The 15,289-nt window shown below is 59.4% G+C and overlaps 2 protein-coding genes across 2 annotated transcripts; both read left to right on the top strand.

Annotated features, from left to right (window-relative positions):
- Positions 1–969: 969 nt before the first annotated feature.
- On the top strand, positions 970–5,537 carry SNCG (synuclein gamma). The gene is made up of 5 exons (XM_068548918.1): positions 970–1,124; positions 1,955–1,996; positions 2,320–2,447; positions 5,056–5,127; positions 5,368–5,537. The coding sequence occupies exons 1-5, from the start codon at positions 1,004–1,006 to the stop codon at positions 5,386–5,388; spliced, it is 384 nt and encodes a 127-aa protein (XP_068405019.1). The 5' UTR covers positions 970–1,003; the 3' UTR covers positions 5,389–5,537.
- A 5,807-nt stretch (positions 5,538–11,344) lies between these two features.
- ADIRF (adipogenesis regulatory factor) lies at positions 11,345–13,709 on the top strand. The gene is made up of 3 exons (XM_068548919.1): positions 11,345–11,536; positions 13,250–13,312; positions 13,517–13,709. The coding sequence occupies exons 1-3, from the start codon at positions 11,476–11,478 to the stop codon at positions 13,621–13,623; spliced, it is 231 nt and encodes a 76-aa protein (XP_068405020.1). The 5' UTR covers positions 11,345–11,475; the 3' UTR covers positions 13,624–13,709.
- The last annotated feature ends 1,580 nt before the right edge of the window (positions 13,710–15,289 follow it).

Here is a 15,289-nt window from a genome sequence, read left to right on the forward strand (position 1 = left end):
GAGTCTCGTCCGGCCCCCCTCACCCTCGGCCTGGTCCCCACAGGGGCAGCCAACAACGCAGGCCAGTTCCTGTGTGCCCCGGGAGGACTCGGGTCCAGGACACTGGGGGTGTGGGAGACACGGGGGGAGGTGGCCCCACCAAGCATGTCCCCATGGCCTTCAGGAGAACCGCACCAGCACAGAGGTGGGGCGGCAGGAAGCGGTCGGATCAGTCTCAGGGGACCTGCTGCCCATCCATGCTGGCGGCCAGGAAGTGGGGGGCACTCGTGCCTACTCAGCGTCTCTCTCCACTGGGCAGTGGGAGCCAGCAGAGGGGTGGAGGCTCAGAAGGAGAAAGGAGCTGTCCTAGGGTCACACAGTCTGTAGCTGGCGCCAGGGCCTGGGTCAGCTCTTTGTGGCCCAGCTCCTCCACCTGGCCTTGCCCGAGCCCCAGGATGGGGGCATCCATGGTGCTGGTGAGAAGCTGGGTAGCCCAGGCCAGTCTGGGAGGTTGGCCACTCTTGCCTGACAGGCCTGCTTGGTCCTGACCCCTGCCCTACCTGGGACGCTGGTAACAGAGGCACCTCCCCTCTCTGTGCCTGCCCCCCACTCTGACCCCTCTCTGCCCCAGATGTACACAGATACAACAGCCCCAGGCCTGGGAGCATCCAGTCAAGGCCGCCCCTGTGGGTGCGCAGGGTGGCAAATGAATGAAGGGCAGTGATGGATAAGGATGTGTCTGGCCCTCTATGGCCCCTCCAGGGAGGGAAGGGGACAGGAGGGGAGGGTTGAGCCAGCAGGGGCTCGGGGACCCTGGGAGAAGGGGGGCGAGCCTGCTTCCTCCCTCCCTCCTTCCCCGCCCCCACCCCTGGGCTGGCTGGGCTCCCATCAGCCGCTGCTGTATCATCAATATTTCATTGGCGGCAATAAGAGGCAGCAGCAGGGACAGCGGCTGCGGCAGCACTCGAGCCAGCTCCAGTCACAGTTCGCCTGGAGAGTCAGGCCCCTGTCCCTGCCCACAGCCATGGACGTCTTCAAGAAGGGCTTCTCCATCGCCAAGGAGGGTGTGGTGGGCGCCGTGGAGAAGACCAAGCAGGGGGTGACAGAGGCTGCTGAGAAGACCAAGGAGGGTGTCATGTATGTGGGTGAGTTTGGGCGTGGCAGGGCCTGGCAGGGTGGGGCAGCTTGGTGGCCGCCCAGTTACCTGGGCCTGACTTTATCCCCCAGCCCCTGGGAGGCATTTTGAGAGGGATGAGGACCTGGCAGTTGAGTAAGGGTCTCCCAGCCCTGGAGGACCGCCGCTCTCCCGCACACCCCATGGTCTGTTTGGGCCTCCTCAGGGCCCCAGGGGCCTCTGGGACAGGACAGCAAGGGAGGCACTTAGCCCTCAGACACACCTGTTTGTGCGCACACAGGTGCACACACCAGCGCACACCAGCGCCCCCGCCCAGCATCACCCACAGGCCCCCTGACTCGGCTAAGAAGCCGCACTGAGCCTGGAGCCCCGCGGACTGAGCAAGCAGGTGCTCGGCAGCCAGGCCACAGGTCCCCACGCCGCCCAGAGGGAAGGGGTGCGTCAGGCGAGATGAGACCAACCCTCAGGGTCCTGTCCAGCCTCCCGCGCACCCCACCCCAATCAGCTCCTTCCAAAGAGGAGGCTGAGCTGATGACTCAGCTCTCGTTGACCCTGTCCTGCGCTGCTTCCGAGGCCCAGGCCGTACCCACGTGAGATCCAGACCCTACCTCAGGCCTGGTCTCTCTCGTCCCCCCATCCTGTCCTGTCCACTCCCCATCCGTTCCCGTCCTCCAGACACAGCAGGAAGTGGCCTTTGAAAGGATGGCCGGCCCCCAGACACCATCCTTACCTCCCACTGACCCTGCAGCTTGTCCAGCTGTTCTGTGGTGTGTTTGCCTGGCCCACTCCCCTCCCAACACCAGGAGTGGGACTGGGCTGATGCCTCCACTTCCTCCACAGGAGCCAAGACCAAGGAAGGTGTTGTGCAGAGTGTGACCTCAGGTGAGGAGCCCCAGGACCCGGGGACATGGAGGCTGGGACGTCCAGGGACTTTTGCACCCTGGTGCTAAAGGCCCAAGCCCAGGCCCCTCCTTTCCCCCCTGCTGTACACGGACCCAGACTTCTCCAGAATCTGGGGCTAGACCCAGGGTGGGCTGCCCCCATCGTCGTCAGATCTCCCCTGGAGTCAGAAAGGGCACAGCCTAAGGTCTCCAGTAGAGCCAGAGTTTTGAGTGCCCTGGGAAAGGGGCTGCTCTGGCCTGACGGGAAGGCCAGGCCCGGGTGGGGTGGGGTCAGGGCCAAAGCCAGCCAGATTCCTCCCACAGTGGCTGAGAAGACCAAGGAGCACGCCAACGCTGTGAGCGAGGCCGTGGTCTCCAGTGTCAACACCGTGGCCACCAAGACCGTGGAGGAAGCAGAGAACATTGCGATCACCTCCAGAGTGGTGCACAAGGTGAGACCTGGTCCCCAGGCCTGGCCCTCAGACCCGTCCCATCCTTTCCCCTGGGCCCCAGCGAGGCCAGCTGGGGAGGAGGCATTATCACCGCGCTGACATACAGGGTAATGGAGACTCAGGGGCCCTGGTCTGCGTTTGGTGTTGTCACATCCATTAAGTCCTGGAATCCTCACGACCACCCCTGTGAGCGGAGCTGTGTGGGGCCCAACTGGAATGAGGCTCAAAACCACATTCTCCTGATGGTGCTCAGCATTTAGGAGACACCCCATTTCACTAGCGAAAGCGGGGTCCTGAAGGCCCCAAGTGGTGACAGGCAGCCTCCCACGGGCAGTGGACACCAGCTCAGAGCTGCCAGGTCACCGCCAACCCTGTGTCCAGCCTCCCTCCGGGCCTGGCTGGGCAGGGCCTCCTCCTCCAAGGAGGAGCGGGGAAGCAGCGCCCCCTGGTGACGGAAAAACAGTGAGGGTTCTGACCACACCCTCTGCCTCCACCTTCGTGAGTGTGCGTGTGTGCGTGCTTGTGCCTGGTGTGGGTGTGCCCGTGTGTGTGTGTGTGTGTGTGCGTGCATGCGTGCCGGGCAACAGAGAGCACAGGAGCAGGGGAGCTCTCCCAGGGGGTGGAGGCTGGCGGGGAGAACTGTCCCAGAACCCACCACAGAAAGGCTCTGCTTGAAGCATTTTACACGTACTAACTCATTTCTTTGGCACAAAATCCCATGAGATAGGGTGTGGAAATGAGGCCCAGAGAGATATGGTAATCAAGGTCCCATGGCTAGTCTGAGTGAGCCTGCAGTTCTCTGGGCAGCCTGGCTCCCGAGACTGTGGTCTGAAAGAGAGACTCTGAGCAGGAGATCATGGTGGGAGCATTGGGGGCAGGAGGTTTTCCTATTCCAGAGATGTGCCGTCTCAGCTGTACGAGGCTGTGCTTTGGAAAGCTCTCCTACCTGGCACAGGCCCCGAGGGGCCGGTAGAGTCCCAGGCACCCAGCACTAAGAATCCCTGCTCCAGGGAGTGGGTGGATGGAAGGGTAGGGGGTCACCCTGCCCCTGGCTCTGGGGGCAGCACCAAGGCGTCTGCTTCCAGGGCCAGCACAAGGTCTCCAGATCCTAGGAACAGGCAGGTGCCCTTGCTCCTAGTTCCCAGCTCTGCCTCGTCCTAGCCGTATGACCTTGGGAAGCTACTCAACCTCTCGGGGCCTCCATTTTCTCAGCTGTAAAATGCCTGGGGTGGGGGGAGGGTGGGGCTGAGAGTATCCATGTCACTGGGCTGTGATGATGCAGGGAAATGGACCCCGTGAAGCAGCTTCGCCTTGCTCATGGTGAGCACCCGACAAAGGGAGGTGACTACATCATCATCATCAGTGCCCCTGGGCAGGACCCAAATGTACCCCAGGAGATCCCAGGCCCCTCCCTCCCCCATCCCCCAGCAAAAGAGGCCTTGGGATGGGGCCAGGCTGCCCCTGCACCTCTGAGCAGAAGCCTGGGCACTCCTCTCTGACTTTGGAGGAGGGCTGGTGAGCCCCTGGAGCTACCCCAAGGAAGACATTTCCTGGTGACACCCAAAAACCAGCCATGACTCACCCTCCAGTGAACCGTAGAAGGATGCAGCACTGCCATTCTGTCTGACCATTCATGCCACTGGCCTCATGCACCCACCTTGGGGCAGCAGGACTAGGTAGGCGGCCACCTGTCCTTTGCCTGGAGAGCCTGCCCCAACTCTGGCTGCCCCAGTCCACCAAGGGGCAGGATGGCCCCATGGTAACAGAGAGGTGGCAGGACCCTCCAGAGGTAGGTGCTGAGACTAGGGTCCAAGCTGATCACCCAGTCTTGCCCAGCCTACCAGCTTCACACGACCACCCCCAGGCAGGCCGCCATCTCAGGCAAGCGCCTGGCCGGGTGTAGGTGGGTAGAAGGAGACAGGAAGTGGGAGAGGACCATATAACCCCTGCTGGTTCCAACCAGACCAGCCTGAGCCCAGTGCCCATCCAGGAGGCAGGGAGAAAGGAAGAGGGTGGCAGTCATGCTACTGGGATAGGGTTGGGCCTGGAGCAAGCCAGACCTGATCCCTACAAGCCTCTCTGCTTTGAGCTCTGAGGCCTTAAGCTGGATACCTGGCCTCTCTAGGCATAGGGTCCCCATGTGAACGGTGATAACATGCCCCTCCTCCTAGGGCTCTTTGGGGTCACAGGAGGACAAGGGTATGTGATCATGTGATTCAGGAACACCGAGGGTGGGGTCAGGCCTAGTGCTTCAGGGGCCACTGCTCACCCCACCTCACTGGGCTTCCTCATGGAGGAGGCCCAACCAGGGACTGTCAGTGACTCAGCATCTGCTTTTGGGGGTGAAGCTGGGCTCAAGAGTACTTGGTACCCCCAGAAGGCCTTGGCATCATCAGACAGAGCCCCCGCTGCGAATCCTTACATGAGGCTCTATCACCTCCAAGGTCAATCTGGCCCTCATACCTCCCTCACCTCCAGCCCTCCACACAGAGCAAGATGATGAGGGCCTCTGCTCATCTTTGAGGCCAGCATGACAAGGCCCTGGCTGCAAGGAGCTGGGGACTCTGTGCCCTCCACCCGGCCCCACATCCCCTTTGCTTTCCCACAGGAGGACCTGCAGCAACCTGCCCCCTCGCAGGAGGACGAGGCAGCCAAAGTGGGAGAAGAAGTGGCTGAGGCGGTAGGATCTGGGCTCCTGGTGTTACGGGGGGTCCCTGGGCAAGCTGCTTCCCTCCTGGGGCTCCAGAGCCCTCAAAGGAGCCTCTTGACCTGCAGGTCCCTGAGCCTGAGTGTGAGGTCTCCTCATGAATGACCCCCTCAGGGCAGAGAGGCACAGATGACACCTGTCCCCACCCCACCCAGGGTGGCCACTGAGGGCTGGGGCCCCAGAGCTGTGTGTGAAAGTCTCTCTCTCTCCCAGACCAAGAGTGGAGGAGATTAGAGGGCTGCAAGTGAGCTCGGAGGCTCTGAGGAACACCCCAAACCCTCCTGGCACAAGGAGTGTCTGGTCCTGGAGTGTGTCCTATGGGGCTGCCCATGGTCCCCACGTCCTCCCCTGGCTGCCCACAGGCTGGTCCTCCCATGCTGCCGCCACCACCATCACCTGCCTCCCTTGTCTCCTCACCCCCTCTGGTCCTTCTGACCCCACCGATGCTGCTATGAACTTTTTTTTTTAATGATTCCAAATAAAACTCAAATCCCTACTGCATACCTACTCAGGCCTCCTGTCTGTGCTGCCTCATTCATGAAGACGCCCTCTGGGCCCTCCTGGGAAGAGGAGCTGGGCCAGGTATGCTACAGGAACACCCTGGGCATTTCTGGAACCTACTGATAGCGGGCACTGCCTTCAGGGAGTCCCCCTGCACCACACCCCCGCCACCCCACCATTGCCGTTTTTTGGTTTTTTTTTTTCGGCCATGCTGCATGGCTTGCAGGATCTCAGTTCCCTGACCAGGGATTGAAAGCAGGCCACCCCCACTGGCTTTTAACATGGAGGTGGCAGCCCTGCTTTTGGCTCGGGCAGACACCTTCAAGGACACACGGTCCGCTGGAGCGTGAGACCGGGATGCCCCAGGTTTTGAGCTTTGGCTCACCCTCCGGGAATGGACCCCACTGACGGCAGAGGGTGAGGATGGGCCTCCTGGGACTTCCCTCCATGTGTGTCCTTGGTGGAACAGTTCCTTCTGGGAATAGGGACACCTAACGCCCCTCCCTGGAGCAGATGGTAACTTTCAAAGATGGGAGGTCTAAACCCATAGTAGGGACTCTTTGCACCCTCCTCTGCGAAGAAGGACATGACCCCAGGGCTCCTCCCGCCTGGTCCCACCCAGCCTTGAGCTCCCCACCAAGTTGGACCTGGGCTTTCCCTTTCACCAAAGAGTTCTGTCAAGTATCATTAGAAAACACAACAGCTGAGAGGCAGAAGAGCCAGTCTCCGCCTTGAGAGACAAAGTAAAAATGAACATTTGTTGAGCTCCTCCCAGGTGTGGGACACTGTACTGAGTGCTTTACCTCCTTTAATCCTCAAAACAAATGGCATGTCCCAGTTTCATCGAAAATGAACTGAGAAACAGAGAGTCAAATAACTTGCCCAAGGGCACAAAGCTAGGAAGCTGGGACCCGGGCAGAAGTCCAGGTGGCCTGGCTCCAGAGCCAAGCAGCTGATTCCCATGCTCTGCTACGTCCACCCGGACTGCGGGGGCTCCAGTGGCATTATGGCAGATGCTGCCACCCCCAAGGTTTCAAAACAACCTTGGGACCAGGGTGGTCGTTGTCCTACACGAAGGGCTATTGGCATCACGACCTGGAGTCTCGTTCAGAGGTGCCTGAGCAGAGAGCAGGGCTCCCATTCCTTTGACAGCCAGTTTGGGTTCAGAGCATCTAAGTGGCTTGCCCCAGCCCTCCAGCCCTGGGTGTGGGCACCAAAACTTGAGTCCACACCACCTTCCCACCCTGCCTCTGTGGTGGGGAGCAGAGGTCGAGGGCAGCCCTGGGGGCTGGGAACCAGTCAAACACAGCTGAGTTTCGTCGTATCCCAGCCTGCCCATCATGGGTATCCACGGCTGAGGCGGCAGAAAGGAGCAGTGAGCCGCTGGTCTTGCAGCCCCCAAACCCTACTGTGGGAGGAAAGAAGGGTCTGGAAGAGGTGCGGGCAGTCCCGGGTGTTCCTGCTCCCGGGCTCAGACACTGCTCATCAGCAGGCCCGTGCATGCCCCAGGAGGAGGGCACCTGGGGCCTGGGCTTGCCTGAGAGAAAGGGGGGAGGAGCCGGGCCCTCTCAGGTAACTGGGGCAGGAGGACACCTAGACTCAGCCCCTGGGGTCCCAGTGCCCTCCCCTCTGCTGAAGGAACCTGGGAGGGTCCCTGCTGCTTGCGTCCCGCTCTCACCCCCGTATTCAGGGCCAGTTCCTGTGATCAAACAACAAGGTCTGCCTGGTCCAGGAAGCCTCTTCCCCATCCCATGGGCACTGCAATGCTCTTTGCCTTTAAGCCCCCTATTATGTGCTGTGGGATCTGTGGGGCTGCACCTGACTTCCCTAGAGGAGTTACTGCTCTCCCCCCATCCTCTACTTATCCGAGAAGCCCCAGGCACCCTGTCCCTTTTTTTTTTTTTTTTCGGTAGGTGGCTGTTTTGTTTTGTTTTTTAATATTTATTTATTTATTTTGGCTGCGCCGGGTCTTAGTTGCGACACTTGGGATCTTCATTGTGGCATGCGGACTCTTAGTTGCGGTGTGCATGCGGGATCTAGTTCCTGGACCAGGGATAGAACCCGGGACCCCTGCGTTGGGAGCACGGAGTCTTACCCACTAGACCACCAGGGAAGTCCCAGTAGGTGGCAGTTTTAATAAGAGAACTTACATATGAGGTTTGTCTTGGGCGGCCACAAGATGAATAGATCTCTGCCCCAGCCCACCAGAATCTTAAAAGTTAACAGAGGACTTAACTGGGGTCAGTCATATATTCAATCCAGAGGGTTTCAACAACACCTTACTCTGTCAAGGCTGTGTCCTTGAAATGGCCACCAGTATGGGAATTGCAGGCAGGACATACATTCCAAGGACAGGGGAGGGGGTGAGGAGCCTCTGATTGCCCAGGTCCAGCTCGCAAGGCAACCAACAGTTACATCCTCTTGATGACCTCTTCCAACATTGCTGTAACAGATTTTTTAATCATCTACCATGTATCAGGCAAGGTGCTTGACTCTGAGGAACCAAACTAAGCAAACTAGGTATGGTCTCTCCTTTCTAATTGCTCAGAATCTTGGAGGTGTCAGGGAGGAAGAAATTTTCCTGTACCTTTCTAGGTTCTTCTGGCTGGTTCAAAGAATCATACTGACATGAGACAGATTGACAGGAGAAAATCAAAATTTAATAGCGTGTATACATGGGACAGACCCAGGAAAACTGAGTAACTTGTCAAAATGGCTGAAGCCTTCACCTTAAATAGCGTCTTCAGCTGAAGACAAAAGAGGATCTTGGGGCTAGAGATTTGGGGAGGAAGGCAATTGACATGGAGATGGAAAAGCGAATGTTCGGTAAATAAATGTTTGCTGGGTCATGTACAGACAATGGGACACAGAAAGGAATTTTAACAAATAGACTTTTCTCGGTTCCTCCCTGTCTACACACCTAGTTCATACTCTAGTTATTTATGGCGATAGCTCTATTCCTGTAAGGCCCTCTATCTAAATTCAGCTAAGGGGAAAGATCAAAGTTTCTCCCTGAGTCTTTTGGGCCTTGATTGTTTTCAGCTTGAAATAACTGGCTTGCCAAAATGACATCTTGGAGTGTCAAATTTTGCTCTCCTACAGAGGGAAGAGAGAGAATTTGAAAAGCAATCACTAAAGTCTGGTAAGTGTCATGTTAGGGAAGTACAGAATGCTGGGAGGCCCAAACTGGCATACTTCATCTAATCTGTGATAGTTAAGGAAGGCTTCCCAGAGGTTGTGATATATATTTTTTAAATTAATTAATTAATTTATTTTTGGCTGCATTGGGTCTTTGCTGCTGTGCGCCGGCTTTCTTTAGTTGCGGCGACCGGGGGCTACTCTTCGTTGCGGTGTGCAGACCTCTCATTGTGGTGGCTTCTCTTGTTGCGGAGCACGGGCTCTAGTGCGCGCAGGCTTCAGTAGTTGTGGCACGCGGGCTCTAGAGCACAGGCTCAGTAGTTGTGGCACACGGGCTTAGTTGCACTGTGGCATGTGGGATCTTCCTGGACCAGGGCTCGAACCTGTGTCCCCTGCATTGGCAGGCGGATTCTTAACCACTGGGCCACCAGGGAAGCCCGTGGTTGTGATATTTTCGATGAAACTGGAAGGATGAGTAAGAATTAGCAAGATTAAGGGGGCCTTCCCTCCCCCCACCCTGAAGGACCCTCAGCTGAGTGTCAGGCATCCATCAGCCCATTTAATCCTCACCATAACACTCTGGGGGAGATTCTGGTATTGTGCCCCCCACCATCAGGCTTGATGAGGTTAAGGCTTGATGAGGCTCCTTGAGACACTGAGGCTCAGCGAGATGAGGGAACTTGCCCTGGGGGTATTTGAACCCAAGAGGTATGACTCCAGTGCCTGAGGCTTTACAGCTACTCAACTGTCCGTTTTGTCACCTGCTTGGGCCCAACACCCCCCCCTCCCCCCCCCCCCCCCCCGCCCCGAGAGGCTGCTGCCTCCCAGTCTCGCTCCTTGCCCACTGGGCCTGGTGCCAAATAGCAACAGCAGCTCAGCGGTGAGCTAACTTGGAGCCGTGTAAAAGGCCTTCCTGGCTAAAGGGACTGGTGCTACTGGTGGTTTTTCAGGAGGGCTGGCAGGCCTCAGGAGGGCAGGCAGGCCTGGGGCAGGGTCTGGGCGGGGCTCCCCGGAGTCCAGGAGGAACCATCAGGCGGCTCTGCAGGGCCTTAGTGCTCGGGGCTGGACCAGGCGCAAGGCCGGGAGGGGCGGGGCGGGGCGGGGCGGGGCAGGGCAGGGCGGGGCAGCCGCTTTGTTAGTCTGCGTTTGGTGTCCCATCCCCCCACCTGATCTCAGCGCCTGCCCCTTCCTCTTGCCCAGGAATCGTTCTTCCTTAATCAATTTCGTGTGTGTGTGTTTCCATATACCCCACACCAGGGGCTGACCCTCCACGGCTTATCCACCCCTCCCCACCCATTACAGGGAGAGCTTGGGCCAGCCGAGTGGACCTGGGTAGGTGGGAGCTTCCCAGAGCTACAAAATAGGGGAGACCCCGACAGACGTGCAGAAACAGGCCCAAAGAGGATGAATCAGAGAGCAGCCTTAGAGAGGGTGGAGCCGCCGCACCGAGACGCAGAGGGGGTGGCCTCCAGACTCCGAAGGCGGGCTCTGGAGTGGAAGAGCGCTGGGCGGGGTGGGGGCCCCACCTGCACCCTTGAGCGCCAGGATGTTGTGCCTCGAGGGTCGTTTTGCTTTTTCTGGGATCCCTGGCTGCCCTACTGACGCTCAGGTCACTAACTCCCCTCCCAGCGCCCCCGGTCGTCACCACGCCCCGCGCGCTGGTCCCAGGAGTGGTGACCTGAGAGGGCTGCGGCTTGGCCGCTCCCTTCCTCGCTGTTTGGCCTGGGGTGCTTCCTGCCCAAGTCGTTGGGCTTTGGTGACCGACAACGGTTTCCTTGCCTGGGCTGGACACACACGGGCCGCCCTCTCCGTTACTCCCCCTCCACATCAGGCTGCTTGGTCCCCAGCCAGGGTCGCACGCACGCCAGTGACTCGCCTTCTCGTAAGGGGGTGGGATTTACTCGACCTTCTCCCCACTGTGCTCCCCCTCTACCCCTGTCCCAGCAGGGGCTGGGCAGATGGCCAGTTTTCAGTGTCCAGGTTGAGTGTGTGGGGACCGCCAGCTCGGCGTGGGTGAGGGCGCTAGGGTTTACAGCCCACCGACTCGGACTTGAGTCCCTGCCATGTGAATTTGGGTGAGACCTAACTCGCCCTCTGTCCTCAATTTCTTCCTGTAAACTTCTAATAACACCCATTCCAAGAGTTGTGAAGGTTACACAAGAGGCTGTAAGCGTTAGGGCAGCGCCAGGCACAAGGTAAATGCTTAATAAAAGGCAGCTGCTATTATTAATTACAACTCCAGCCTTGAGATCCTGACCTGGTGCTGACCCCGCGCTCACAGGTTGGGGAATCCTCAGGGTCAAAGAGGAAAAGTCCGGCTCACGCGGTAGAGGGAGATTGGTGCGCCCCCTCTGCCCGCAGCCGCTCTCTGGACCCCTGATCCAGCCCCTCTGCAGCCCGGAGCCCCGCTCCAGACCCTGGTTGGGTCCTCCGCCTTCCCACTACGGCCCGCCAGAGGCCAGGTTGTGCTTTCGGGCCGGCGGGGACTGGAGCAGGGCTCGGTCACTCCCCTGAGCCCGAGTGCTGGGAACCGCCCCGCGCCCCCTCCAACCCCCCTCCTTGCGGGGTGGGCCGGACCTGGGGCGCCTTAAAAACCAGAGCTGGTGCTCGGGTCGCCGCCGCTTTGAGCAGGATCCAACGTCGCTACGGTTACCCTGAACCACCTCGCAGACCCCAGCAGCCATGGCCAGCAAAGGCTTGCAGGACCTGAAGCAGCAAGTGGAGGGGGCGGCCCAGGAAGCGGGTGAGAACTGCGCGCGATCTGGGGCGCATGCTGGGACCCCCGGGTGGACGCGGGGGTGGGGCTGGGGGCAGAAGCCTGGGGACTGCGCAGCCGGAAAGTCGGTGGGCGGTTCTGGCTAGGAAGGGCCCTCTCCTGAGCTGCAGGGACCTGGAAGGACGCCCACCCGGACCAGCCCGGGAATGATGCCTCGAGGGAAGTGGGGGAACAGCAGTGCCTGAGGAGTGGGGCGGGAGGGGGGCGCTTTGGGCATTGCCAGAGCCAATCCGAGGCAGCTGCTAGGGCCGGGAGCGGCCCCACCCGGGCCCTCAGGGGAGAGTGACGGTCCACGAGGAGAGCGCGCTCCGCCACCCCACGCCCGATCTCTGCCCGCCAAGTCCCAGAGGCGCACAGAAACAGGATGGGACGGGTGGCTCCAGACTCCCACCGGGCTTTGTTTTGAGCACTCCCCCCCTCCTCCGAAATACTCATTTCCTCTTAAGTCCTCACGCAGAGGACCTTCCCACCTTCATGCGGGCAGGGCAGGTCCCCAGTCTTAGTTTCTCCACCTCTGGCTCCTTCCCCCTCAGACCTGAGGTTATGCAGCTGGGGGCTGGGGATGGACTGGGGAGTAGGGTACGTAAGGAAACTTCAGCCCCACCAGCGGCAGCTCTTCCAGTCCCAGCTCAGCCTCCCTTGGGACTCCAGCTCCCAATCTGTCCTACACATAACCCTGTCAACAGACAACACCTAAACCAACCCCCTCCTTCATCAGTGCCCCAAGGAAAGCCCACAGTTGCTCCCCTGAGGCTAAAATGGTACCAGGAAGTCTCTGTCTACAGTACCCTTCCTTCTGGGCTTCACTTTCCCCATCTGTAAGTGGAGTGCAGAGTCTCCTTCCCTGTGGTCTTGACTGTGCTATGTCAGACAAAGACCCCAGGGACCTCTGTAAGCAGTAGACCCAGGGTCTGCCTGACCCCTGTACCCCCTGGTCCCCAGGGTCTGCGTAAAGCAGGCCCTTTCCTGTTCAGCAGCAAGGATAAGTCAGATCTCTGAAGGCCAGAGCCACCTGTCTGCCTACCGAGCAGGTGGGGACCCACCTGAGCCCCTGGAAACCCTGTTCTTCACAGGCACAAACTCTGGTCTAGAGGAGATGGCCTGGCTTTGGAAGTTTCACCTACTTTCCACACTTCGTTTCCTAATGCCTTAACGCTGCCTGCTCACGGAGGCACTGGCAGTCATTGCTTGTGTGCCCTCTGGGGAGAGGCACAGGAGAGAGGAGGTAGTGAGAGGGCCTTGCAAAGTAGAAGCCCCAGTGCTCTAAATGTGGGAATTCAGGCATCTGGGCCAAGCCTCCGGGGGAGAAGTTGTTAAAGGCGGCAGGGTTCTCCCTGGGCTGTGCCCAGCAGTAGCCACAGCCCAGATGCCAATTCCAGCCTGGCCTAGCCCTGCCTTCCTTCCTTGCTTGGATATTTTTGCAGCAATCCTGGAGAGGCAAGGGAAGCAGGCCAGACAGGAGGAGCCCAGAGTTACAAATAAACAAGAACAACCTGTAGTCATGGGAAGGGCTCATGCCCCTCACTGAGTGGCCTTGGTCAGAGAACTTTACCTCAGTGCCATCCATCCCTGGGCCTGCAGGACAGACCACTCTAGAGAACAGATGAGGTTGGCAATGGTGAGGCCCCTGTGGTTGGTGGTATCTCAACAGGGGCTAAAACCCACGTGTCTCTGTTCTAGTGACGGCGGCTGGAGCAGCAACTCAGCAAGTGGTGGATCAGACCACAGAAACAGGGCAGAAAGGTCTGGTGGGGCTGGTGGGCAGGAGGGTGGACAGCCCCAGCATGGCCCTGCCCTCCACCCAGCCCTTGCCCAGACACACCCTCTCCTCTGCAGACCCTCTACCAGCATTGCTTCCTGGGGAGGGAGACCCAGGCCAAGCTAACCCTGCAGGGCTGTGGTTCCCCAGGGCCCCGCACTCAACTGCCCTATCCTTTCCTTTCCCAGCCATGGACCAGGTTGCCAAGTCTACCCAGGAAACCATCGACAAGACTGCTAACCAGGCCTCTGAGGCTTTCTCGGGTTTTGGGAAAAAACTCGGCCTCCTGAAATGACAGAAGGGAGACATGGGTGACTCCCTTCCAGGCCCGGAGCTCTAGCAGGCTCTTGGCGGGCCACCTCATTAAAGCACATATGCCTACTCTGTGTCCGTCCCCTTCATGTCTCCTCCCAAACTGGGCCCAGCCCCGCCTCGCTTAGAGCAGAGGCTCGGGGATCCAGAAACTCAGCCCTGACGTCCAGAGTCCTGGCATTCCAAATTCGGAAACCCAGACGGATTGTCCAGGAATTCATTTCCCATATCTCAACCGTGCGTCCAGACTCTCCCTTATCCAAATTTCAACCCCCCATCTAGGTACGTGCCCCTCCCCCGCTCTATTCCCCCTGCCCCCGATTCCAAAACCGCTCCCTCAGCTCCAGGAACCCGCCCCTTCCTAGGAGGGGGATACTCGGTGCCCAGATCCTCGAGGAGCTCAGCTCTGGGCGGGGGGCGAAGGGTTCCAACGGCAGGGGCCTCGGGAACTTCTCCCAGTGAGCTAAGCCGGGGCGGGGGGCTGGACGCATCGAGGCATCCTAGGGCCAGGCGCCCGCGAGGGCTTCAGGCGGCAGGAATTCTCGGGGAAGAGAGGGGACGCAGGGAGGGGGCTTTCGGTCCTCGTCACCCTACGTCGCCTGCCCGCTGTGCGACTGTCGCACCCGACGGTGAGTCACGGGGCAGGACCGGGTGGGCGAAGACACGCCCCGAAGATCTGAGTCCCACCCAGTTGACTTGTGTTTGGCGCGGTCGCCAGGAGCTCCGCCCAAGACGCGCCCCCTGGGGAGGTGCTTGCGGCGCACGGGGCGGTGCACGTGGGTGCGGTGCACATGGGCGTGAAGCGCTGGGACCCGGCTGTGTGCGTGCGCGCGCTAGGCCACTCCCTCGGGCACCCCTTCCCTTCCGGAGGCACCTGTACCTTCTGGCCCAGTGCAGAGGCCGGCTTTTTTCTTTTTTTTTAAAAAAATTAATTAATTTATTTATTTTTATTTTTATTTTTTGGCTGTGTTGGGTCTTCGTTTCTGTGCGAGGGCCTTCTCTAGTTGCGGCGAGCGGGGGCCGCTCTTCATCGCGGTGCGTGGGCCTCTCACTGCCGCGGCCTCTCCTGTTGCGGAGCACAGGCTCCAGACGCGCAGGCTCAGTAATTGCGGAGGCCGGCTTTTTTATCGGGCAGGTTCCCCCAGAGGGTCTAGAGTTCGCGCAAACCTTATTCCCTCCGACCTCCCCAGCACGTGTCCACGTGTCCATGCACGCGATACCAACCCTGGGTAAGTCCTGCTGATGGGTGACTCACTGTTGCCACAGGATAAGTCCCAGCCCTGGCGCCGGGCGCTGGCTGCCCTCTTCATCCGAACCCCCGCCACACCTCAGCAGGTGACGCCCCGTTCCGTTTCCCCACCTCCACGCCTTTGCACACACTATTCCCTCTGTCCGTAATGATCTCGTTCTCGTCTGGATTGGCACATACGTAGCCATGCCGTTTCAACTCACAAATATTGGCTACACGGCACTTCCTAGTTCTGGGGAGATTGAGAAAAAAAACCATCGTCTTTCCTTCACACGCTGACTGGGGGCTGGCTTTCCCAGAGGCTTTCCAGACATGCCAGCAGGGGGCAGTATCGTCGTGTCCACCCCCATCCCTCCCCTTCACCCCCACCCCCCAGGTGACCTTTCCCGTCTCCAATCTG

Source organism: Eschrichtius robustus, chromosome 7 (genome assembly GCF_028021215.1).
Source record: "Eschrichtius robustus isolate mEscRob2 chromosome 7, mEscRob2.pri, whole genome shotgun sequence".
Classification (NCBI taxonomy): Eukaryota; Metazoa; Chordata; class Mammalia; order Artiodactyla; family Eschrichtiidae; genus Eschrichtius; species Eschrichtius robustus.